Source organism: Alligator mississippiensis, chromosome 3 (assembly GCF_030867095.1).
Source record: "Alligator mississippiensis isolate rAllMis1 chromosome 3, rAllMis1, whole genome shotgun sequence".
NCBI lineage: Eukaryota > Metazoa > Chordata > Crocodylia > Alligatoridae > Alligator > Alligator mississippiensis.
In genome coordinates this window covers 138100556-138126293 of record NC_081826.1, presented here as the reverse complement: position 1 = coordinate 138126293, position 25738 = coordinate 138100556, and the positions used below count along the sequence as shown (strand labels likewise).

The 25738-nt window shown below is 42.7% G+C and overlaps 1 protein-coding gene across 2 annotated transcripts in view; it reads right to left on the bottom strand.

The window, feature by feature from the left end:
- ADCY2 (adenylate cyclase 2) overlaps nucleotides 1–25738 on the bottom strand; it is a 430081-nt gene that overhangs the window by 117631 nt on the left and 286712 nt on the right. For both annotated transcript variants that reach the window (XM_006274493.3, XM_019491125.2), the window contains exons 5-7: nucleotides 13334–13482; nucleotides 11277–11388; nucleotides 3067–3194 (exon numbers count right to left, since the gene is read on the bottom strand). In XM_006274493.3, coding sequence (XP_006274555.2) covers nucleotides 3067–3194; nucleotides 11277–11388; nucleotides 13334–13482 — 389 coding nt within the window. The remainder of the gene's footprint in view (nucleotides 1–3066; nucleotides 3195–11276; nucleotides 11389–13333; nucleotides 13483–25738) is intronic.

Below are 25738 nucleotides of genomic sequence, written 5' to 3'. Positions count from 1 at the left end.
TCTTTTACTAATGTTCTGTAACCTCTTGTGCTTATTTTGGTACTCCAAAGCTGGGTGTTCACATCTCTCTTCGCCCTCCAGGAGAAACTAAGCTGTAGGCCAGGAGGCTTGCATCTGTGATAAAATTGTGAGGAAGAGGGTGCTTAAGTTTTGGTGGAAGTTTGAGCAGTCACAACTGGAACCTGGGGACAAGTGGCTAGAATGACATGCAGGTTTCAGAAGAAGGGCCTGTACACTGGGACATATCTAAAACCTCTAAAGCACAAGGGCAGTGCCAAGACTCAGTTTACAGCCCAGAGATTAAAACTACCTGGGGACAGAAAAGTCTTTGGCTGTTATTGTCACAATACCCCCCAAAAATAATTACTTGACACAGCTAGTTTAGATAGATACCATCATATTTTTCTGCTTCTGTAACAAGAAATGGCTACAGCTTTAATTCATTACATTATTTATAATCTTCTGAAAAGTGTAACCTTCCATATTGAATTGGATTTTTGACATTATGATCACGATTGTCAAACCATAAATTTTCTTACTTTGTCATAACTTATCTGTTCTAATCTATTCAGGATATGTTTGTATCTGTTCAGGACTATAGATCCAACGAACAGTATGAAATCTAGTGGAGGCAACTGCGTAATAAAATTACTTAACCAATCTGTGTCTTACAGCCTATGTTTCTCATACGGATAACTTAGATTACACCATCTTGATAATACTATTACTTAAGACTTCTGGTTGGAATCATTAGTGTGATGAGCATCTTCCAAAGAAAATATCAAAGCTTCTGTTGTGCCAAGGAATATAATATTGGATGATGTCCTCATATGTAGAGATAAAAAGAGGAACATAATAAAATAATGTCCAGTAGAAACAATATTTTACTCAAAACAGAGTCTGAAGCTCAATAAAGATAAATACTCAATGTGCCAGAAACCTGGATTTCTTAGGATATAATATAGAGGCCAAAACACATATGTGTAGCTGGATAAAGAAAATATCCTTATAAAATGTAGCTCTTTGGTGGTATTCAGCTCTTGAAATCAGTCTTACAAATGATTTACTTGGTAGAAAGATACCAACCCTGCTTTTCAGAAATCTACAACCTTTCAATAAATGCCTGCAAAGCAAAAGCATTTGACGTTTTCATGTTTGGTCCCACCCTTCCTAGTATGCCTATTAGAATCAATGTCAAAAACAGTAATTTTTTTCATTCCCTTTGATGTATGTCTCAAGAACCACTATATAACTTACAAAATACCAGTAAGTATGAATGCTTCTAATGATGGTTCATAGGGAAATATTATTACAAGATCTTCATGATTACCTGAAACCCAGGTGTATTGTTCCCAGAGCAGCTATCATATCCAACAAAAAGCACATACCTTATAAAACCAGTTTCCTATAACAGCAGATCAAAATAGCCAATATAAAAAATCTGGACCTCCAAATGGTAATAATTTCACTTCCAGAAACACCATAAAAGGCTGATGTGGGAATTGCAAAGACTCATGTACTTGGCTGTAATAGTATTTTTCTTCAAGTGTACATATATTTATTTGGGTTTCCAGCTTAAGATAATGAAGCCAGATCTCTACTTAACAAATGGGCCGACACATCAAGAGTTAGTTTCTGAATGAACAAGTTTGGGATAGGATTCTCTCACATGACTCAGAGCAGGTCTACACTGCAGACATCAGTGTAACTATCTACAGGTCCAAGAAAATTGTTGTTTGAGGATGAAGTGCTGTAGCCACAATGGTCCAGAAAATGGATGAGGCAAAGATTTATTTGTGATATCTTTTACTGTACCAATGGTATAGTCAGGAGACTTGCTGGACAAGATTTTGGGCATCAAGTGCCCTTCCTCATTTTTAAGAAAGAGGCAGAAGCAGGATGAGCTACACAACAGACACAACTCCATGTAAATGTGACTTCTGATTAGAGGAAGCCTGTGAACTATGAGAAGCCCTTATGAGACAAAAGAGCAATAATACAATTGTAATTATACACCTTATCCAATAAAAAGATACCACACAAAATCTTTGCCTCTTGGTTAAGGGTGGAATTTTCAATTAGATGAACATGACTCCTTTGGAAGCTTCACCCTATATATCCTGTTTAATGCCTCCTTATATTTTTCCTAACTAACAAAAGTATTCTTAACATAGCCTCTGCCTCAAGCACAGCCTTCATTACTTATTGCTTAATGTTAGAATTTAGAAGCAATTCTTCCAACCTCAGATGCAGCTACTTGGCCAGCATGGAGCATCTGCTTCTTCTTAAGACAGGCCTTAACTACAGACTTTCCTATGTTGAGAGACAGAATGTGGCTACAACCTAACTTCTCCAGGTCAGAATCAAACCTGAAGGCTGTATTCTTGTCTAAAGGAGGCCTTCAAAGTCCTTGAGCCAGATTCACTAGAAGCCTTAAGCACCATAGTAATATAAAGCTGATATCAAGCCATTTAGGATAGTTTTACATATGTTCTGAATTGCAGAAGCACCCAACTGCAGCTACAGCCTGCTTGAATGTTGTCCTCAGCTTAAAACTTCAGCCAGGGGAATCTTTTGTTTGAAACAGCTCTGAGGATCATTGTTGTTTGAGAATAATTGACAACAATGTTGATGATGACAAAGTGACATCTGGAAGTTGGTGTACAGAAAGAAACTTGCTTTCCTGTACAAATTCACCTTCTTGAATATGTTCTAAACACTTTTGCCTCATCTATAATCTTCTTCACTCACATCATCACCTTTGTTGAAATGCATTATGCTCTGGCCAAATAAATAAATCATTCTAAGTCACTTAAGAGCATGTGCTCTATGTGGTCTAATAATCTAAGGGATGACACATTTTCCTTTGTTTGACCATAGCCCATTTTGTAACAGTCTTCATTACCACTGCTGCTGCTGAAGAGTCAAGACTGCTGCGTGGGAGAAGGATGAAAACATAAGAGCTTCTGAAAAACAAGCCAGCTGTATAGCTGTAGATGGAAAAGAATGGGATCTTTCATCTTTAACAGAGTAATATCATTCATTTAGCAAAACCTTTGCACTTACTTTATGGCTTCACACATGTCCAGTCCCATTTTCACACAATTTTTGGCATGATTTTGAAGAGAGATAGGTAATCCAGACACACAGTAGTAGCAGTCGCCTAAAATTTTAATTCTCATACATTCATTTTCCTGCAAGAAAAAGCAAGAACTCAACTAAATGATAGTCATATGACTTAATCAAATCTCTGTAGCACCTTGTGTTTAATTTATATGATTTCAAACAAGTTACAACAACAACTAATCTAACTATAATGGTAATGAACCTTGTTGAGGTATAAAAAGCTATTACTGAGTAAGTAAAAGAAGAACTGTTAGAAAGCAATATGCAACCCATTCTTACCTCCTCTCCTACTTTCCATGATGTATGAAAACAGAAAAATGCATGAGTTATAATATATATATATAATAGAATCAAGTGGTTCCTTATATCCAAGACATTAAGAAATTCCTTTTGCAATCTCAAATAGTGCAATCCTTCCAGGCCAGGTTTGTAACTTGAAAACTAAGATGTTTGGCCTCATACTTGAAGTGCTGAGAAAATACATTTAACTACTAAATGATCAGCAATAATAAATATACAGGCATTCATTTCAGCCTTTCTTTAAGCAATATAAAATGTCCTGCTAATAATATCTGACAGTATTATCCTTAATCCAGCTACAAATTTAGAAAAACAGACTCACATATACATTGAATGCATTTGGGGGGGAGGGGGGGGGTGTTACAAGACAGAGCCCTGGAGAACTCCACAGGAAAGGCCAATCACCTGCCGGGGCCTCCCTGCTAGGAAAGAGTAGAACCAATTAACGGTTCCACAAATACCCAACAGGTCATATAAATGCTTTAACAGCACTTCATGGATAACTGTCACAGCCAATGAAAAATATAGTAAGATAAGCAAGGCATCCACAACAATGCCAATCCCTCAATTGAAGGATGATCTCTACCATGGCTCATTGATAGGTTTTAGGATGACTTAAGAGTCCAATCCTTGAACCACAGACTGGCCGCAGAAGTTGAAGGTCTTTCCACAGGAGAGAGTAAGACCATAGGTGAGGACTTCTCTCCTTTTCCTTTGTCCACTCTCTTGTTTCTGCTTCAAGGGCAAGAAGCTTTACCTTGAAATAGGCTACTACTTGGGTGAGGTTGCAGTGCCACTGGACTCAGTTGGCAGCCAGCTCCTCCCAGCTCTTGATGTCATTACAGAATCAGAGAATCATAAAAAAATTAGGGTTGGAAGGGACCTCAGGAGGTCATTTAGTCCAACCTCCTGCTCAAAGCAGGACCATCCCCAACTAGATCATCCCAGCCCAAAGCTCTATCTAGACAGGTCTTGGAGACCTCCAAGGATGGTGAGTCCACAACCTCTGTCCCAGTGTTTTACTACCCTCCTAGTGAAAAAATTCCTAACAACTAACCTAAACTTCCCTAGCTGCAACTTGAGACTGTTGCTCCTTGTTCTGTCATCTGCCACCATTGAGAATGGTTCGGCTTCATCCTCTTTTGAACTCCCCTTCAGGTAGTTGAAGGCTGCTATTAAATCCCCCATCAGTCTTCTCTTTCTAAACTAAATAAGCCCGGTTCCCTCAGCCTATCCTCATAAGTCATGTGCCTAACCCCCCGAACCATTTTTGATGCCCATTGCTGGACTCTTTAATTTGTCCACATCCTTTCTGTAGTGGGGGGCCCAAAACTGAACACAATAATCCAGATGTGGCCTCACCAGTACTGAACAGAAGGGAATAATAACATCCCTTGACCTACTGGAAATACACCTACCAATGGAGCCCAGCACGCCATTGGCCTTCTTGACAACAAGGGCACACTGCTGGCTCATATTCAGCTTACTGTCCGCTGTAACCCCCAGGTCTTTTTCTGCAGAGCTGCTGCCCAGCCAGTCAGCCCCCAGCCTGTACTGGTGCATGGGACTGTTTCATCCTAAGTGCAGGATTTTGCACTTGTCCTTATTGAAACTTATGAGATTACTTTTGGCTCAGTCCTCCAATTTGTCTAGTCACTGTGAATCCTAGCCCTACCCTTACACTTGTCTACTACTCCCCACAGCTTGGTGTCATCTGCAGACTTGCTGAGGGTGCACTCTATGCCATCTTCAAGGTTGTTGATGAAGACAGAACAAAACTGGCCCCAGGACTGACCCCTGAGGTACTCCACTTGATACCAGCTGCCAATTAGACACTGAGCCATTGATTACTATTCTCTGAGCCTGATGCTCCAGCCTGTTTTCTATTCACCTTACAGTCTATTCATCCAGCCCATACTTCCTTAGCTTGCTGAGAATTTTGTGGAAGACCATATCAAAAGCCTTGCAAAAATCAAGGTATACCACATTCACTGGTCTCCCCACATCCACAGAGCCAGTCACTTGTCATAGAAGACAATCAGATTGGTCAGGCATAACTTGCCCCTGATGAATCCATGTTGACTGTTCCTAATCACCTTTGTCTCTTCCAAGTGCTTGGAAATTGATTCCTTGAAGATATGCTCCATGATTTTTCCAGGGACTGAGGTGAGGCTGACTGGTCTGTAGTTCCCTGGATCCTCCTTTTCCCCCTTTCTTAAATCTGGGCATTATGTTTGCCCTTTTCCAATCATCTAGGACCTCTCCTGGTCACCATGAGTTTTCAAAGATGATGGCCAGTGGCTCTGCAATCACATCAGCCAACTTCCTCAGAACCTTCAGGTGCATCCCATCTGGCCCCATGGACTTGTGTATGTCCAGCTTTTCTAAATAGTCCCTAATCTGTTCTTTCAGCACTGAGGGCTGCTCACCTCCTCCCCAAACTGTGCTGCCCAGTGCAGTAGTCTGGGAGCTGACCTTGCCTTTGAAGACTGAGGCAAAAAAGGTAATGAACACGTCAGCCTTTTCTGCATTCTCTGTCACAAGGTTGCCTCCCCCATTCTGCAAGGGACCCACACTTTCCCTGATCCTCCTCTTGCTACTGACATACTTGTAGAAACCCTTTATAGAAATCTTTCTTGTTATGCTTCACATCCCTTGCTTGCTGCAACTCCAATTGCGCTTTAGTTTTTCTGACTTCATCCCTGTATGCCCGAGCAATGGTCTTATATTCTTCCCTAGTTGTTTGTCCAAGTTTCTACTTCTTATAAGTTTCCTTTTTATGATTTAGTTTCCTGAAGAGGTCCCTGCTAAGGCCAGCTGATCTTCTGCCATACTTGCCAATCTTCCTAGACATAGGGATGGTTTGTGCCTGCACTCTGAGTAAGGCTTCTTTAAAGTACAGCCAGCTCTCCTGAACTCCTCTCCCTTTCTGACTGGCTTCCCAGGGGATCCTGCCCATGAGTTCCTGGAGTGAGTTGAAGTGTGCTTTTCTGAAATCATCTGTTTTCTTGAGGGATGTCTTCAATTTGTCCTTGTAGCATTTCTTTTGGCTATTGTGTGATCTCAGACCATTACTAAGCTGGACTTGTTTTGGGAGTTGAGTTAGGCACCCACACACGATATCCAGTCCAGCGAAGTTGGTGCTTCAGAATCACCTATTCAGTGCTGTCGTTTGTGTGGCGATCTTCCCATTTGACATGGGGATTTTCCAGAGGCATTGTTGATGATAGCATTCCAGGCTATCAAAATGATGACAGTAGGTCACCCATCTTTCACTTTTGTTGAGGGGAGTGGGGATGATGACTGCTAGGGCTGTGCAAAGCTTTGGTCCCTGATTCAATTCAGCAGAGATTCTGCCCAATTTGGTGGCCAAATCGCCAAATCTGAATCAAATCAGAGGACCCTTTAATCTCTCTGAATCGATTTGGAACCCTCAGAATCAATTCAGAGAGATTCAGACAGATTCGGCAATTCGGGCATAGATACAGCTTTAAATATTTTTTCTACATGCCTCTAGGTAGCAGGGGCTCTGAACGCTGTGGTACTGGGGCAGATGCAGTGTCCCACAGAAGTGCAGAGGGCTCCCCAGTGTGCTCAGCAGCAGACCTGAAAGTGGGCCAGAAGTATTTCTGGCCCACTTCCTGGCCCACTGGGAAGCGCACATGGGGGACCCCCCCATGCTCCCCCTGGCTTGGCAACTGGTCCCCCCTGGGTCTGGTGGGGCACCCGGAGTCCCCCTGTGGCCAATTGCTGAGCCAGGAGGGCACGGTGGGGTGGCACCCCTGGCAGACCTGGAAGAGGACCAGAAGTACTTCCAGTCCCCTTCCGGGTTCACTGCCGAGCATGCTGGAGTGCCCCACCCGTGCTCCTGTGGGACACTCCCTGTACCCCAGCACCACAGTGATCGTAAGCCATGCCTGGTACCTCAAGGTATGTAGAAAAAAACGTTTAAAGCTGTGCCTTCATCTGAATTGCTGATTTGCCAAATCAGCATCAAATCTTCAGATTCGGAATCGGCTGAATTGAATCAGGGACAGTGATCCGGACAGTGATCCGAATCAACAGATTGAATCACTGTCCCCGATTCGGGCCAGATCTGAATTGAATAGGGCCTGTTTTGCACAGCCCTATTGACTGCACTTTAGACTCGGATCTCGGGGTCTCTCCAGAGATTGTGATGAATAAAAGACACAGTGAGCAATTTCCCAAATGAGGAACTTGTGCACCAGATCCTGTGCTGGATCTCCTCATGAATATTCACTCTGCAAGAAGTAGCTACTGAGGTAGGGGAAGTGCTCAGCTCAACTACTTCCAGGGTCTCTTCCTCAGTCCTGGGTAACTGGGGGCAGGAGGAGCATTCATGACCCGGGACAGGGTGGTAGAGCACTTCAGTCTTCTTGATATTGAGAAACAGGCCCAAAGTTCAGTAGGTTTTCCTGAAGAGATCCAGCATATGGTCTGGAGGCTTTCTTCAGTGTGCACAAGGATGGTGCAGTTATTGGCATGCTGAAGGGCAATGATGGTTGTTTTTAGTACTTTGGTCTTCAACTGAAAATGTCCCAGATTGAAGAGCATATTCAGCATTCCATGTCAATTCCAAAAGGAAGGCAGTACACTACAAAACAAGAACCAAGATGACTGTCAAAAAAATGGAGAACAGATTTGGAGTGATGACACATCCTTGTTTGACCCCAGCTTGGATGACAAACAGGTTAGTCTCTGATCCACTGGGTAGAATGGCTGCAGCCATCTGGTCATGGAGAAGCCTCAGAACCCTGATGTACTTTTCAGAACACCTAAATGTGGCCACTGCTTTTCACAAGGCTTTGCAACTGATGGAATTAAAGGCCTTAGTGAGGTCAGTGAAGGCCATATACAGATCCTGATGTTCCCAACATTTTTCTTGGAGCTGGCAAGCAACTAAGATCATGTAAATTGAATCCCAGGATGGTCTGAAACCACACTCGGATTTTGGCAGGACTTCCTCAGCAAGCAGTAGGAGGATACAGGCAAGGATTTTCCCTGCTGTGGAAAGGAGGGTGAATACCTTGATAGTTCCCCACACACAGACACATCTCCTTTATTAAAGATGTTAGCATTCCTTAGGTCCCCAGGAATCTCTTAGTTATTCCAAATTCATAGAATAAATTCTTGGAGTCTCAGTACCAGTTCCCACTGCCAGTTTAGTAGATTTCAGCAGGTATGCAATCCAGTTCAGTAGCTTTGTTGTTCTTTGTTTCCTTGATGGTACACAAGACTTCTTTTAGAATATGAGGGTTGGTGAGGGATTCCCTTTTAGGGTTTTGGGGGATGGACTCAATGGTGGTACCTGCCACAGTTGACTCTTAGTTCAGGAGCTCCTGAAAGTTCTCTTTGCATTTTGCTTGGATAGATTAATTGTTTTTGAAGAGCATCAAGCCATTCTGTGATCATAGGAAAAGTAGGACTATGGGAAGTTGGACTGCAGATGGCATTCATTGCCCCCAAAAGCTTTGCATGTAAAAGTCAACAGAGAGCTGGATATCTTTGGCTTTATCTTGCCACCACTGATTTTTGATTTCCCGGATCCTTCTTTGAGCTTCAGCTTTGAGGAGCTGATATGCCTTCTCCTTCTGCTGAGATGAGGTGTCACTCTCCTTGAACCAGTCTTGGTGTTGATGAGTGGTATAGACAATGGATTCAGCATAGGTCACAGGCATGGAAATGTTATACCCCCTTCAGAATTCCTCAACGTTGCTTTCATTTGTGGATAGGGCAGAGAACGTTTCATGGAGACACTGTTAGAGATCCTTACAGACCTTTGGATCTTGAAGACATCTGGTGTTGAGAGTTCTTCACAATTCTTTTGGCTGTTTTAAGTGTTTCAGAGAAAGCTGGATGTTCATAATGGATCTAACAAGACTGCGTGTGGATCTGCCCAGCAGTCAATGGTTCCTCATATGGCTTATGTGACATGGACATCCATTTGATCATGGGCTCTAACAATAAACATAGTCGAGGAGGTACCAGTGCTTAGAGCAAAGAGGTTTCCAGGTGGCCTTGCACTTGTCATTCTGTCTGAAGATGGTGTTCATGATGACAAAACTGTGCTCAACACATTTATTCAGGAGAAGGATGCCATTGGCGTTTACTTTCCCTAATGTTTCCTCCCCAGTGGTGCCACTCCAGAGTTCCATGTCACATCCATCTCTGTCATTGAGGAGAATGAACTTTTCCCCCTTGTGAATATTAATCAGTATATAGTCAAGGTTCGAGTAGAATAGTTCTTTGACATAATTGTCAGCATCAAGTATTGGGGCATACATACTGATGATGGTGGCATACTGGTTATTGCTGAGCTTAAGACAGAGGGTCATAACATGTTCATTAATGTCCACAGGGAGCTCCACAAGCTGACTGATGAGCTGATTCTTGATGGCAAAACCGACACTGTGAACACATATATCCTGGGCCAGTTTTCCCTTCCAGAAGAAGGTGTAGCCTCCTCTCTCTTCCCAGAGCTGATCCTCATCTGGTCATCTTGTTTCACTCAGAGCTGCAATGTCAATGTTGATTTTTGCTGGTTTCCTGGAGAAGATGGCAGTTCTTTCTGGTTGTTCATTGTCTTGGTTATCCATTAAGGTATGAACATTCCAGTTGTGAAAATCACTGTCTTCTTATGATATTTTCAACCACAGAGAAGGTGATCTCACTGGACATGGTTATCCAGCCAGGAGTAGGCAAGACAGCCTAGGTTTAGAGCACCTTTTCTAGCCCCTTCCCCATGTGGGGTGAGCAGAGGGGATCCTGAATAGAACTGATCAATCACGGCAGCAGCTGCCAAATTGCACCTCTGTCTCAACCCAGGCAGAGGATGACCATCAGGCTACAACCACTGCATGCAGATTCCTGGCTGGAGACCGCTGGATTTGGTCCTGTATGTCTCTGTAACCACTTTGGAAGACTCTGTAACCATTAGTTCATTGCCACAGGGCTTTTGGAGGTTGGCACAAGACAGTGTTTTGTTTTCTGTGGTAGAAGCCTGAGCGTGACTTTGTTTAATGTGAGGAAATGGCAACCAAACAATCTTGACAAAGTGGAGATCTGGGCCCAGTGGCAAGTGTGAACCCTAGGTGACAGGAAGCCTCCATCTTGCTGCAGTATCCTTCCATCTTTACAGCCATTGTGATCCTGACATTATCTTCCACCTGATCTGCTGTTGAGGACTTAGAGCGAGACTATTGTTTGTCTGGAAGCTCCCCACTGGCCTTTTCACCATGGGTGACCCTGCCAGCAGTGTGAGACTCTGGGTAACATAGCTGAGGATCATTGGGACACACAAGCGTCTCTACCACTACAAGGTCTCAGTCCATGGAGAGGATAAGCAAGGCACAATTTTCTTTGTCAGTCTCTAGGCAAAGATCATCAACCAATGCCACAAGCAGAGTCTCAGTGCTATATACAGGACAAAAGCCAAACAGGCCAAGGAAACCAATGGCATCCAGATGTACCTGGAGCTTCCAGGCAACTACCCATTCAATGACCTTCCCCAAAAAGGGGAGGTAGAAGACAAGGCAATAACTGGATGGGGACTTAAACATGTAAGTGTAATTCTATTCCACCCTTTTCAAGTCCCTGAAAATCCATTAATACCTTTTGTATTAAACTTGTTTCATTGAAGAGTAATCCTTCCCCATTGAGCTTTCACTTCCCTTAGGGTAACAGCAGGCACTTACCATAGAACACTTGATGCACAGTAAGTGCCCACATCTTGTTAAGTCACTGCACTTTCTTAGTTTGCCCATAGTTTTGCAAAATAGTAGTTGTTAATAGTTGTACCAGAGATGAGATAAGCTCCAGCAGACACTTACCTTTGCTATTTGGTCAAACTTGCCAAAGAGTTCATTAAGCATGTGTACCAGTTCCCCAGGTGAGCAATCACTGGCCAGGCGAGTGAACCCCACAATATCAGCATACAAAATACTACAGTGGAAAAAAGAAGAAACAACCTGAATACCAATTTCCCTAGTTTTAGCACACAGAAAAATTTACCAAGCATAGTTGTGCAGTACATTGCAGAAACAGGCCCATATTCATGAACTAGTGTGTCCAGTCACACACAGAACCACAGACTAAGTGGACCACTTATTTGGGTCATAGAGGAATCCCTGTGTTTATTATAATATGTTCAGGAAAATATGGACATTTTCTTGTCCAAAATCAGGAACATGATTTCACTGTGTGTATTTTCTGTTAGAAATTATATGATATTTTCTGTGATTGTGTATAATCTGCATATTGCTTATGGATGGCTTACAGCAATTAATGTTTTGAGTACTTGTAACTCACTGTTAAATTCATGCTTGTTTGCGAGAATGCATAGGGCATTTTTACACCTGCTCTGGGAGGCATTGGGGTGGGAGGGAAGATTTTAATTAGCAAGCCATGCCAATTAAAAGCTCTGGGGTGTCATGTGTATCAGCATGTCCCGCACTGCAAAATGGTGGTTGGGTGATTTGAACTAAAGCTTATTGAACAAGCTTTAGTTCAAAGTGCCCACCACCATTTTTCAGCACAGGGACACTGATATATGTGATTCCACAGTCTGCTGGAGGACATTTATTTTTGTGCTACAGCAGACTCAATTAATCAAGCCTGTTCGGATGTGCTGGATTTCCAGTGCATTGGAGCCAGCTCCCTGCACGTGTACAGGAGCCCACTGGTCATAGCATATGTTTTTGTTCCCCAAGTGGAGGAGACTGAATAAGAATCAGTTTCAGGGACAAACACTTGTGTTTATAAGTAGAACATTTGCATTCTGAAAAAGTTCTTACAGCAGTCATTTAACATCTGTTACTGTCTCTTCAACAGTACTTGTTCACTGGAACACACACAGAAAACAAACACAGAAAGGTGCAAACTGAAGCAAGCTCACTTAAAAATTGGAATGAATTTACTTTAATTTTTCCCCAGTACTTGCTCAGCTCTTTGTACTATTGTTGTCTGTCTCCAGACATAACAACCATATAAGATCATCAATTTTATTTGAAAAAGTTTTTTTTTTCCACCTAACTTCTGAAATACAGTGTTTGATAAACCTTTAGGTTTTCCAGACGACTGTATCATCCACAAATATTTTATCAGGTATGCTGTCTATGTAAAAGCCATACATTCAGCTCTTAGTGATATAACTGAACAATCTGAGTTACTTCAGTAATACCCATGAAATTACTAAAGATAGAAACCAGTGTAAATGGAAGCAGAATTTGGCAGTTCTGCTTGCAAACACGAGTATCCATGAAGAAAGCCTATTCTGCCATATATGAAAAGGTTGCTTTTATAAGGTTGCTTTTATAAAGTTCTCTGCTGTTGCTGGAAAAAAAGAGAGAGGTCCCTGTCTGTAATGAGCAATCTGTTGTCAGAGTTTGACCAAATGGATGTACAGCAAAGGTTCCATTATCCGGCACCCATGGGAAAATGGGGGTGCTGGATAACCAAATATGCCGGTTATCTGAGAGGTGTCTTTGCCTGGTCGGGCAAAGACGCCCCTCCCACTGCATCCAGAGCGTCGACATCTCAGATTAACCGTGCTGCCCCTCCCGCCCCTCCCCTGGTGTCAGTGTGCTAGGGGAAAGGGAGGGGGGGGCTCCACGCAGGCTGCTTTCCCCCGAGTTGTGGGATTTGACAAAACCGGAAGTCTCATTTCTGGCTTCCCTTTTGCCGCATCGACCAGCATTAACCGGCATGCCGGTTAATAGAGCATGCCAGTTAATGAAGTGCCGGTTAACGCGACTTTTACTGTATTTGGGTATAGCAATTAAAAATCCTAATAAAATAGCCTTTTTTTCCCTATATTTCTCATTTATTAAAAACAAACAAACACCCTTTTGCTAACTTTTTTGACAAATGAGAGAGTAAAGTGCAGTACCTCACATTGGTGTGCCTCTTGACATACAAATTATGAAAGTTGTTTGTATTTTCCAGCTGACCTGCTTTGGGACCTTGTAACCTCTGAATAATCTCTGCTTTCATTTCCATAGCAATGTGAGCAGGCAGTAAAGAAAGTAGAAGACGTTCCTGAAAATATAAAAATGTCCAGAATTGCTGTATGCAGAATTAGAATAATATGGAAAAGAAAACTATGTTAAATATTCACTATTGTGAATACACCTTGCATAACTACATTAAATTTGTACAGATTAATTGTCAAAGATGGGCTCCAGATGTTCTTAATCACTTGAAATAACTAATGGAGAAACAGACATATTTCCAAACACCAAAGTTAGGTAAGGTTTGGAGTAGGGGAAGAAAGAAAAAGAAATAGTAATAGCAAATAAAATTAACCATATGTAAAAAAAAAAAAAAAGCATTACAGTTCCACAGGGTTTTTGTTTTGTTTGGTTCGTTGTTTTTTTTAAGCTATTACTGTAGTTTATGGGATATGCAGCTTAAAAAAACAGTTCAGTAAATAGGACTTTAGTGAAATGCAATGCAAGTAAAACACTAGAACACACTTAATTTGCAATTATTCATGAATAATTCAAATGTCAGGTTATGGGTGAAGAAATAATTAATATGTATAATTAGAAAGATAAACTCAAAATACATTATAGATGACACTTGTATAACAATTCCCATTATAAAAAACTGTTTTTAGTTGCTTGCAACTTTGCAGAATTTTAAGTATTTGGGCTGAATTTTCCCCAGTTTAAATTCTGCGGTTACAAGATTAATGTAATCCTCTCTCTGAAAGCTCTTAAGATTCTCCATCCAAATGCATTCCAAATTTGGCAAGAAGGTAGCCTGCATGTTAAGGATGGGCTTTTACTCTACTGGTGAAAATCTGCCCCAAACTGGTCTATTCATGAGCCTTTGAAAAACTGCAATTCCTTTACGTTCATTAAAGAGCTACTAGAGCTTTGCAGCAAAAATTCCCTTAAGATTGCATCTGCCCTAGGAACCTCCAGCTGAGGGCTGAGCAATATTGTCCATGCAACTGCAGCTTTGAATTCCTACAGTCCATGCCAGGTCCAGATCTTGGTCCAGGTCCAGTTTGGGGCATCAGAATGGTATCCACTTGGGCTCTCAATACTCCTACTACTTACAACAAACAAAAAAAATGGACATGAACTGAACAGGGAAGAGAAATAGTAGAAATTGAGTGGGATGGGCAGGGGGAACACCAGGACTAGACAGACAAGGAGATTGGGACTGGAAGACAAGGCAGGGAAATAGATGGGGGAAAATGGGAACCAACAGATGGGGTGAGAGTGACCTCAGGTAATGAGCTAGGGGGACAGAGCTTGCAAATGGTTGATCCGGGCACTTGGGACTTGGATCCAATAGTGTGAAGGCAGGTGGTGGAAACAGAAGGGAGACAGACCTGAGCCTCTCAAGAACTTCTGAAATACTTTGCTTAAATTATGATTTCTTCCTTAAAACAACATAGCTTACTATAATCATCCTTGTGCCACAAAAATATAACCACTTACAAAAGAAGGCATGCTTTGATGCAACGGCAATATAGATATGAAGAAACACAAAAGCTTATACTGACTGAGGCACTGGAGAACTGTCAAGGCCATGGGAGCAGAAGTGGAATGGTAGCATAGTGCTCCTGCTTCTGGTACCTGAGCTAGCTCAGGAATCTTTATATGGCACTGCATAGTATAAGCCAGACATACTCTCAGACATTGGGCAACTATGCATACAGGTGCTTGTGAAATCCAGTTATGTGTGAGGCTGATCCTACATTTACTGCAGGTGATAAACCTCCTACTGATTTCAGCGAGTACAGGCAGATTCAGGCTCTGTAGTCATTTGCACCAAAAGTAATAACTTCTATTGCTTTTAAATTGGATCAGACTGGGGGAGAATGGGGGCAGAGAATTTGTAATATCTAAAGGTTACAGAGAAACAGTGGCCTCCTGTCCTAGCTTCCTAGTTGACACAAGGTAACAAGTAGGTAGTCTAAAACTTGCAGAGTGAATAAGTGAAGAAAAAAAAAATCACACATCATGTGAATGCAGTTGTATTTTTTCTGCCTGAACAATTATGTGATTTTTAATGCACATCCCTAAAAGGTCAGCATATCTGCCATTTGAATACTGCAATATTGGACCATTTCCTTCAGGTTTATATTTGATTCTCTCCCTCCCCTCCCGTAAGATATTTTGAAGGATACCTATGATAATGAATAGGTATTTATTATGTAACATGAGCTTACTCTTATAGTCTTCAGTTTTCAATATGCTGTAACTTAAGCAGGGGCGAATCCAGGAAGAGTGCAGTGTCAAACCCCTTTCCGATGACATGGCAGGAACAACAGCTGGGGACTAGCTAGTCAACTTAACCTGTTAAAAACTTTGTACATTTTTTCTCATTTTAAAGTCTGGCTTCAGTTTTAAGCTATGAGTTCTCACTATGCCTTTTTTTGCTAGATTAGAGCCATCTATAAGTTCTGTCCATGAATGTACTTGTTCGCTAATGAAGTCTCTTGTTGCTCATTTTTCTCCTTAAGTCTCTTACTGCCAGGCATTTCTTTCAGTTTCTAATATTTTTGCATCTAGTCTTTGCAGTCATTTCCATTTTTCAGTATTCTTTTAAAAATGTGAACCCCAGAACTGGACAGTGTATTCCAATGTCAATGACAACCAGTACCATACAAAGCGAGAATGAATTAGAGGTTTGGGGGTAGAGATAACTGGCAGATAGCAGGATTTGTATTGTGCGGAGGAGAGGGGATAAATTATTATATAGAGAGATGATTTACTCTACTAGTGGAGTATCCCCTCTTCCTTTTGGGAGCGGGGGGGGATAAATTATTATATATAGAGATGAAGAAACACAAAAGCTTATATTGACTGAGGCACTGGAGAACTGTCAAGGCCACGGGAGCGGAAAAAGGAACACAAAACTTTGTGGACATTGATTCGTTCGGGTTACGGTAGCACTGTTGGTGGGAAACTTTTATCTGTTATGTATTTGTTTTTGAATGTTGGATCTGTTATTTTACAAGAAGCTGGATTCATTAGTAAATAAAAGTTTAAAAAAACACCTTATTTCCCCCAACTCACCACTCTTCTTTATATATAGCTTAGGAGTACATTGTTTATATCATCACGGTGACATCTCTATGCAAGTTGGTTTTGTGCTATAACACCTAAACTCCTTTCAGAGTTACTGATCTACCACATTCGGGATAAACCTGGAGTCATGGCCTCTGTACCTTGCTCCAAGAATGAAGACCTTACTTTGCCTGTATTAAAATGCTTTTAAAAAGTAATAATAATAATAATAATAGTATGCTACCTTATCAGGCAATTAAGATAATTATTTACCACTCTGCTAATTCTTAATTCAAAATATATGTCATCAGAACTAGAAGTCATCTTTTCAGAATTCCACTAGAAACATTCCCACTTTAATAATCACCATCATGAAACAGTGAATCAAGTACTGTACAAAAATATTTTATTCACAAAGTTACCTTTATCAACCAAACCTATCTTGTGTAGGAAAAAAAAAATGAATGAAAGTTTGACAAACCCCTTTCCTCATAAAACTATGTTGAATTACATGAATCATACTTTCAGCCTTTAATTCTTTGCTTACTGAATCCTATATAAAGCTTTTCCATTATTTACATGATACTGAGGCCAGGCTAATTGGCTTATAGTTACCAAAGCTAGGGTGCTGTTACCTGCTACCTTTAAAATATTTTAATTTGTGGAATGTTATGCCATCATAAAATTAAACTGTTTCAGAGCACTCACAGGTTAAGGCTTAATGCTGTCTCAGACCAGCTGTGACTTGTCACTACAGGGGCTGAGCAGAGGCATGGATTGGAACCAGGACTCTATTCCTCTTCTAGGTTAGGAGGGGAAAAGTTTTGAAAACCTGTTTGAAGTCAACAGGTGGGGAGGGGCAAGTAAAGAGAAAGGAGTGAAAACAAGAATAATGGGGGATGGAAAGGATTAAAGGATCAAAATCTTTCACATTTCACTAAACTGGGTAGGGGGAGATGAGTTAGTACTTGCACCAGAGCAGAGCTGAGACCCAGCAGGCTGGTTGCATGCATGCCACACTAAGGCAGAGCTGAGACCACGCAAGCTCACTGCATGATTAGGTAAGGGAGGTGTTGACAGAGCCATTTCAAATGAACAGCAGTTCAGTTCAAATGAATGCCATGCGGGAGGGGAAGCTAGGCCATGCTGTAGAGGCCAGCAGTGGTGGGGAGAGGTGGGATGGGTGGGGAAGGAGATGGTTGCCCAATACTAGAAGCCAACTGCCTGTGCTCATTAGCAATTACAGAGGATTCCGCTCTACAGAATGACTAGTTATGGGAATCAGGTGCTTATTTGAATACATATGGGAAAACCAAAACCATTGGTATATTATTACCTGTAAAAATCGCTCATATTGGAATCACAATTTTCGGGTTTTGGAATCATTTTACCAGAGAGGCCTGGGGATTTTGCAGCTTTGTGAGGAGTCCCCTGCAGGCTGGCAGTGGCCCCCTGCAGGCTGGTACTTGTAGCCTGCAGTGGCTGGGAGGGAGCAGGAGGAGGGGGTCAGGCAGGGGGCACCACATGCATGAGCTGTACACGCAGGTGCCCCAGGCAGCCTGGAGAGCAGCTCCTGCAGGTATGTGTGTGTGGGGAAGGGTGGGGGGGAGAAATTGAGCCCCCGTAGGCAGGGAGGGAGTTGGGCAGGACTGGGGCCCCAGCAGAAAGTGGGACGGGGCCACAGGTGGCTTGTCCATGGAGGGGCTAGGCTCCCTGGTGATATGCCCCCTGTGTTCGTGGTAGCTTTAAGGGGTGCAACCTTGTGCCACTGCCCTCACTGCCCATGCCCACCTCCACCCTGCACACAGATCTGGGGGGCATGGGGTCTCCCCCTGCCCCTCTGAGAGTGCATGCCATGCTGGGGAGCTGGCCTCACCCAAACCCGCAGCAGGCAGCAGCAGGTGGGGAGCAACAAAAATGGTTAGAGGGCTGGGGCACATGACTTATGAGATGCTGAGAGAACTGGGCTTATTTAGTCTGGAGAAGAGAAGACTGAGAGGGGGATTTAATAGCAGCCTCCAACTACCTGAAGGGTGGTTTCAAAGAGGATGGAGCTGGACTGTTCTCAGTGGTGGCAGATGACAGAACAAGGAGCAATGGTCTCACATTGCAGCAAGGGAAGTTTAGGTTCCTAGGAGTAGTAAATCACTGGAACAGGTTACCCATAGCGGTTGTGGACTCTCCATCCTTGGAGGTTTTTAAGACCTGGCTAGACAAAACCTTGGCTGGGATGATCTAGTTGGGGATGGTCCTGCTTTGGCAGGGGGTTGGACTAGATGACCTCCTGAGGTCCCTTCCAACCCTCATTTTCTATGAGTCTATGATTAGAAGACAAGAGAGTCCCTCAGACAACTCATTTAAAGCATTTGAGTGTTTGTTTTACCAGGACCTACAGATTTAGTTGTATATTTTTCTCTTGTACCTATTGTTTAATATCTTTATTAGTTATCAAGAGGCTTGTTAGGGGTGGAGTGGGGTGCAGGAGGGTGAGGAGGAAATCACATGAAGATGCATGCAGGTCGCATGCCTCCTGAGGCTGGGTGGGCACAGCAACCGCCTGCAGGCAGCGGTGTCAGCAGTGGGGGCATGGTGGCAATGAGTAGGGAGCTTCCACAGGCAGCTCCAAGGATGGAGATTCTCAGTGTTGGCAGCGAGGGGGGATAGTGGTGAGCGCCAAAAGGCAATTGGCGACCATTAGCAGATGCCGCCAATGGTGTTGGTGGTAAGAGGGAGGTGGTGAGCAGCAACCACCTACAGCCAATCTCAGGGGGTGCACGTGCACCCACGTATACCCCCTATGCATTGTCAATGTGAGGATGGTCATCCAAGTATATCATTCTATTCATTTGCAAATATGGAGGAGACATTAACTGAATTTATCTGTCTTTTTTGCATCATTATTACCAATTTTACTGTCTCTATTTTGTAATGGCCTCTTTGTTAAAAAAAAATTTCCTAAATATATTTAAAATAAATCAGATCTCTCTTATTTTTCTTAAAGCCACCAGGCAAGATTTTTTTTTCTGTTGTCTTAAAAAAAATGCCCTTACCAATCTTTAGCCATGAATGAGAACACTTATCACTTGATTCCTTAAGTTTGGACTTAGTAGCACTCAAAGGCTGGCCAGTTGCACAAATGTGAAGCTGTAGCACAAACCTTTTTTACATGGAGATACTGTAAATGCCTGCAGATATTGTTATTATGGCAAAACTCTGCATCATGATCTACCCCCAACAAAATGCTACACTTCTGTTCTATTTGATGGAAAGGCCACTAGGTTTAAAAGGAGATATTGGACTGAGCACAGCCAAATAAAGCAGTATTTAGAAGTAAAAGGATCAGTCTTGAAAGATATAGACCATTATGTGTGCCTTATTTGTCTATAAAATAGTTGATTTACATGCTTACAAAAACAGGTATTTGGGCAGCTAATATACAGTTACTTGGTCACTTGTGTCTACAAACACTACTAAGGTTGATTAAAAGCATTGCTTTTGGTGCAGTAGTTTCAGTGCATGTGTTCAAAATTTCTTTTTCAATGCACTGCTCCTTCCTTAAGTACTGTAACAAGAGAAAATCCTTTAATGGATTTGAGTGACATTTGATTTTTATGCACAGATTGTGTGTGAGAGGTAGCTTGGGTTGAACTTTGCAAGTAAGGTCTACTATGGCTTAATTGTACATGCATATTTGGTTCTGGCTTCAGAAGTAAGGGACAGATCCTGTTTATATTTCACATGACCAAATGGCAGCCTATTGCAACTTCTGACAGAGGTGAGGAGGGTCCTCCTACCTTTCAGCCTAGTAACCACAGATAAAGCCCTTAACCAAGGAGCAGGAGACATCAGTTCCAAGCTTTCAGCAGGGGAAATCTAAAGCTATAACTCCTGCCTCTTAGTAAATTGCTCCAATCAGGAGGTCAGGAACTTTCCCATCCTACTTTTGAATGGGAGATGTAGTGAAACAACTTAATCAATTAAGCAGTACCAGGAAACTTTCTGTGTTACGGTGAAAACGGGCCCACATTCCAGGGCCCCCTCCTTTGCTCCTTTTTAAACTGCCATCCCATTTGATTGAGACAAATCATTTGGCAGCTTCTTTTCATCTTGCCCCTATACATCTACTTTATGGCCTTCCAGTGGTCCAGCTTCAAGAAGAAGGCTACAGGGAGCTCTTAGTAGCACTTGCCCTGTGGCCCTGTTATTTAGAACACTTTGCTGGGAAGTGGGAAATACAGATCTAAACCTCTCTGGGTAAGAGAGGGCCTAAACATGGGTCTTCCAGTCCTTGGCCCAGTGCCCTAATCACTAATAGTGGGCAGTCATGGTTTTTGTCTGACTAAAATTTTGAGTCTTCTCCAGCCTTCACCTGGGCAATTCCCTTTCCCTTGGGCTGCTGCCAGTCTGTAGCCCTACTGAGCTTGTTTAGTAGGCTAGCATTGGCAATAACGAACAGCAAACTGTCTGTAAGTGCCCAAAACTGAAGTTTTGCAATTACTCACGCACACACTTAAGCACATGAAAAGTAAATAGAATTCAGCCTAAATCTCCAAATAGAAAAACACTATATTACAGTAAAAATATGTTGCCAGAAAGCTGCTAATATGCACAATTCATATATACCCATCCATAATAATAACAACAATTATTACTTAGGATCTTCAGCATACTTTTATTTCTGTCTTTTTTTCCTTTTTAGCCACTTATATCACATAAGATGGAGTACAACACTGTTAAATATGCATACGAAATTTGTACCAAATTAGCTGTCTGATGAGATTAATGCTGTCATTAGTACATCAGTCTTTTACTGATGCCAAATTATCATAAAGCTGGCAATTAACGCCGGATACCATATGCATACACAATGCAGTTTTCATCCACTCTGAATTCAGACCACCACATTTTATCAGGAAATGTCACGCCTAACACATAATCTGAGAGAAAACCACCAGGCAAAGAAGCTATTCACAAAACTGACGGAAGGTTATTTTTATTCCTTAGCACAAGTATAATATTCTCTTTTATGGTAAAGGAAAAAAAAGAACAAAAAATGCTAGAAAACCATTACATTCACAGTTACCCCATTATTCACTTTTACCTATTGCATGCTCAGTAAGGTTTTGTGCCAGTGTCCATTCAAGTCAACTCCTGTTGTTTTGAATGGCGATGGATATGGCCCTTGATGTAATGTAGGAAATACATTCTGTAGTTTGTTTCTGTTCTATTTGGTCACTGCCTTAGTTACATTTTGCACTTATTAGCTGTGATGTATTTGGATTGATAATATTGTACCTAGCAGACCCAAACATGGACCAAAACCCTATTTTGCAAGGCAAACATAGAACCAGAAGACAGGCCCTGCTCTGAAGAAGATACAGTTTGCGTGTTCCAACGCTAACAATTTTGTTGGACACATCTGGAAGCTGATTTATATTCTATGGATGTCCAGATGCTATACAGATGAGCACTGTGTGAATGATAAAATGAACAAAAATGTATGCAAAACACAGTCTATTTCTAAAATTACTTTTCACCAATATAGACACTACCAGAAGAAATATTCAAAACCACTTGTTCCCCGCATAAAAACAAATTAAACCCTTTAGATACAAATACAGGCCATTTCATGATTTGATGAGCAAGTCCTCCTATTATTTATCAAATGCAAAATAGAGCAAGGGGAGTACATCTTTTTCCACATCAGTGCAGTGGATGGGTTATCCAACTATTGGAATGGGCAAACGTAGGTTCCCAACTCCAGGACTAATGAAATCCTGACTGGATGATAAAAAATATTTCAAAGCACTGGGAAGAAACTCCAGGAAGGAATTAGACAGAGATTCCAGCTGACAAGAGTAGCTCCAGAAGTAGCCATACCAGGGACTGTTGCAAAGGGAGGGAGGTGAGGGGGTAACAGTAAAATGGGTCTCATTTAGGCCATATCTCCTTGTAATACTTCCTGGACTCCTCCCCCCCTGTCTCCACCCCACACATGCACACACAAAATGTAGGTGAGAGCTCCCCACCACTATCACCTACACTGTTTATGAGTCTTGGGAAACCTCTAGGGCTAGGGACAGATATTCAAAAAGCCTGAGCCTAAATTGATTCACTTTTTGCAGGTTAGTGTAAGTTGTACAACTTAAACTGATTAATAACTGGACAAACATTCTCTGTTAAATTAGGAAATGCATGCATTGCCTTCAGTGGCTCAAGTCAGACCGGGGGGGGGGGGGGGTGCTAGAGCATGCCTACCAGAAACTGCCAAATGGGAGGAAAGACAGACTCCCTCCAAGGCTCTCATCCCTCCCTGCTGGGGCAGAGGGGGTGTGGCCAGGCACCAGCAGGTGTCTACCAGGACACACAGGATGCCAGCCACCAGCCTTAGGGGGTGGGGGGAAGCTGCCAGACTAACGAGTGGGGATGGGAAAAAAGTCCTCTCTCTGAAGTAAGCATGTATTGAACACAGCAATTTGCAAAGAATACACCAGGGAACTACTAAAAATCTTTGCCTAAGCTAAGATACAACCCAGTAAAACACAGCAGACACAACTTAATCCAACTTAAAATGTAAAGCAGGAAGACAAGAGAAAGCCTTGCATAAGTCTTACTAATTCTGAGGGCAGTGTCTCCCTACAGCCAGACATTCAAAAAGGCTTTGTTTAGGTTTTACAGGTTCTGCTTTACAATGTAAATGTAGGTCTGCATTCTTTGGTCTGCACCTTCCAGCCAGAAGCTGTCTGCAGCTTCCCTTAACTCTATCTCCAGCACATATATGTGATGATTGTTAGGTCTTTGCCAACACTTCCCATCTCCTCTGGCCACCCTCACCCCCCCAAAAACAGTTGGAATTAATCCCCTCCCTGGCTGCAGGCAAGCTGGACAGAGGGAGGAATAGGAATTAACTCCATCTCTGCCTGTCTGCCTGAAAGCCATGGAGGTCTGCAGGATTTGCTGGGGGTGTGGAGGGGGAAGGGACAGAGGGAGAAATTTGCCTCATGAAAGGCCAGCATCTGGCCACACCCCACCTCTGCTCTGGCTAGAGAGAAGAGGAGAGGGGCAGTCCTGCTGTGGAGCAGAGAGCCCCACCCGGCCCAGAGAGCATGCCAGGATGCTGTGGGGGGGGGGGGGGGGGTGGTCTCTGATTTAACTTAAACCAGGAAGTGGTCTTGGACAGACATTGCATAACCTAGTTTGAGCCAAATCAGTTAAGTCTGATACTACATTCACCAGGTTTTTCTCAAACCAGTTTAAGCCATTTTCAAACTGGTTTATGTGCACTGAATGTCTGTTCTGCTACAGGTTCAAACCAGTTTCTGATCACATTTAAACTGGTTTATGTGTAATGACTGTCCCTAGCCTAGAGGGGAACCAGATAATCCAACTAGTAGGGGCAAGAGCAATCAGAGCAGGGGCACCTGGATATGCAGGGAATTTCCTATGATTCTGACTGGACTTCCTCAGCTTGGTGCTGCTTGAAAGTTTGCTCCAGCCCTCTCCCAACTGTACAGTCCTCACTATCTCTTCATATCAGTTGCTCTCCCCTTTCTTCCCTACCCCCAACACTCTCCTCCCCAGTCCTGTCCCCTTCCATCTCTTCCCTTTTTTTCCCCCAAGTGACCTCATTCCCTCTAACCTAGTCCCCAAACTCCTGCCAGTAATGCAGAACTAATGTGCTCTCCCGTTAACACTATTCACTCTGCCTGCATCATGTCTCTTCTTCTTGCTCTGTGTCTGTCTTTCCTTTTCAGTATGTAAGCTTTAGGGGCAGGCACTGTCTAGTATTCCATATCTAAATTGTCCAACACAGCAGGACCTCATTCTCATTTGGCCTTGATGCTCTACAGTAATAAATATTATTAATACTGTTCTGGTCACACATAGCAACACCAATGTGGACTTTGGTGAGACCTTCTGCTGCCTTCCTGGGTGCAGAGAAGGCAAGGAAAGGCCACGTGCAGCTGACAGTAAGAGCACTCTCACTGACCACAAATGACAGCATCATCATATAATTACTCAGCTCTCTCACTTAAGTGATTATGACCTTAAAACCCATAAGTCTTTCTTTCACATAATATATTCTGTTCTACTTTAAAATAGATTTGATCTCAAAACTCTAGCATAAAGTCAGTACCCATTACCATCTTGAACTAATAAGTCTGGCTCTGTATATATCCTCCTTAACTAAATTTATAATGATTTGACAAGACACAAAAGAATGTACTGTTTTCCCACTTAATTCAATGAATGAAGCAAACAAATAAACTGGTCTAAATAGGATTTTAGCAATGAATTATTACAGAATTTAATGCAGATCAGCTACAAGGACATTCTCACAGTACAGATATAAAACTGTAAGTGGAGGGAAGCAGTAACATCTACCTAACTTGTCTTTTCATTTCTAATACCTATTCCTATAGGATTTTACGTTTAATGAATCAATGAACAACACTTATTAACGCCCCCTCTACACACACACACACACAAGTGCTAATTTTACTAACACTGATAGTTGAACCAGGGTTTATGTTCCCAACTTTGTCACTGTTTTGTTTCTTGTTGACTTTGAGTTGACACCATTCAGTCATACAGAACAATATCAAAAGAAAGTTAACTAAAGCAATGTAATATTAAAATAATGAATACAGAAATCATGCATGTTCTTCACACCCAGATTGCAGTTGGACCTGCTCCTAGAGGAGGTGCATGGGTTAACATCCATTGTGCCCCTGGGAGCCGAAGACCTGGACCCAGACTCTACAGACCCCCCAGCACAGAACCAAGAGGTAAGTGTACCAGGGCCAGGAGAGGGTGAGCAAGTGCAGGGGCACTTGGAGGGTGCTGCAGGAGAGTGTGTGCGTGCATTTGGGGCTGCGCTGGGCAGGATTCGCCAGCTGAGTGGAGCCTGGGAGGGGAACACCCCACTTGGGTCCCTACTTAGCTGAGGCCCCCAGGAGCCCTGCAAACAGAGTGTGCAAACAGGCATGGCTCTACTAGGGCACAGCAGTTTGCATGGGAGTTCATGGGGGGGGGGTGCGCAGAAGGTGCCTGAAGGACTGGTCCACATGAGGAGCCTGAAGAGAAGCTGCTTGGACCAGGCAGGTCTATGAACTTGCTCTCAGCCATGGTGGCGACTCATTGTGCCTGCAGGTTTCCTGGCACTGCTGACATTTCCACTCAGACAGAGCCCCTGGTCCCAGACTATGGGGACTGCCTAGCATGGCTGCTAGCAGTTGGGCATAGGGGCACCCTCACTTGTGGGA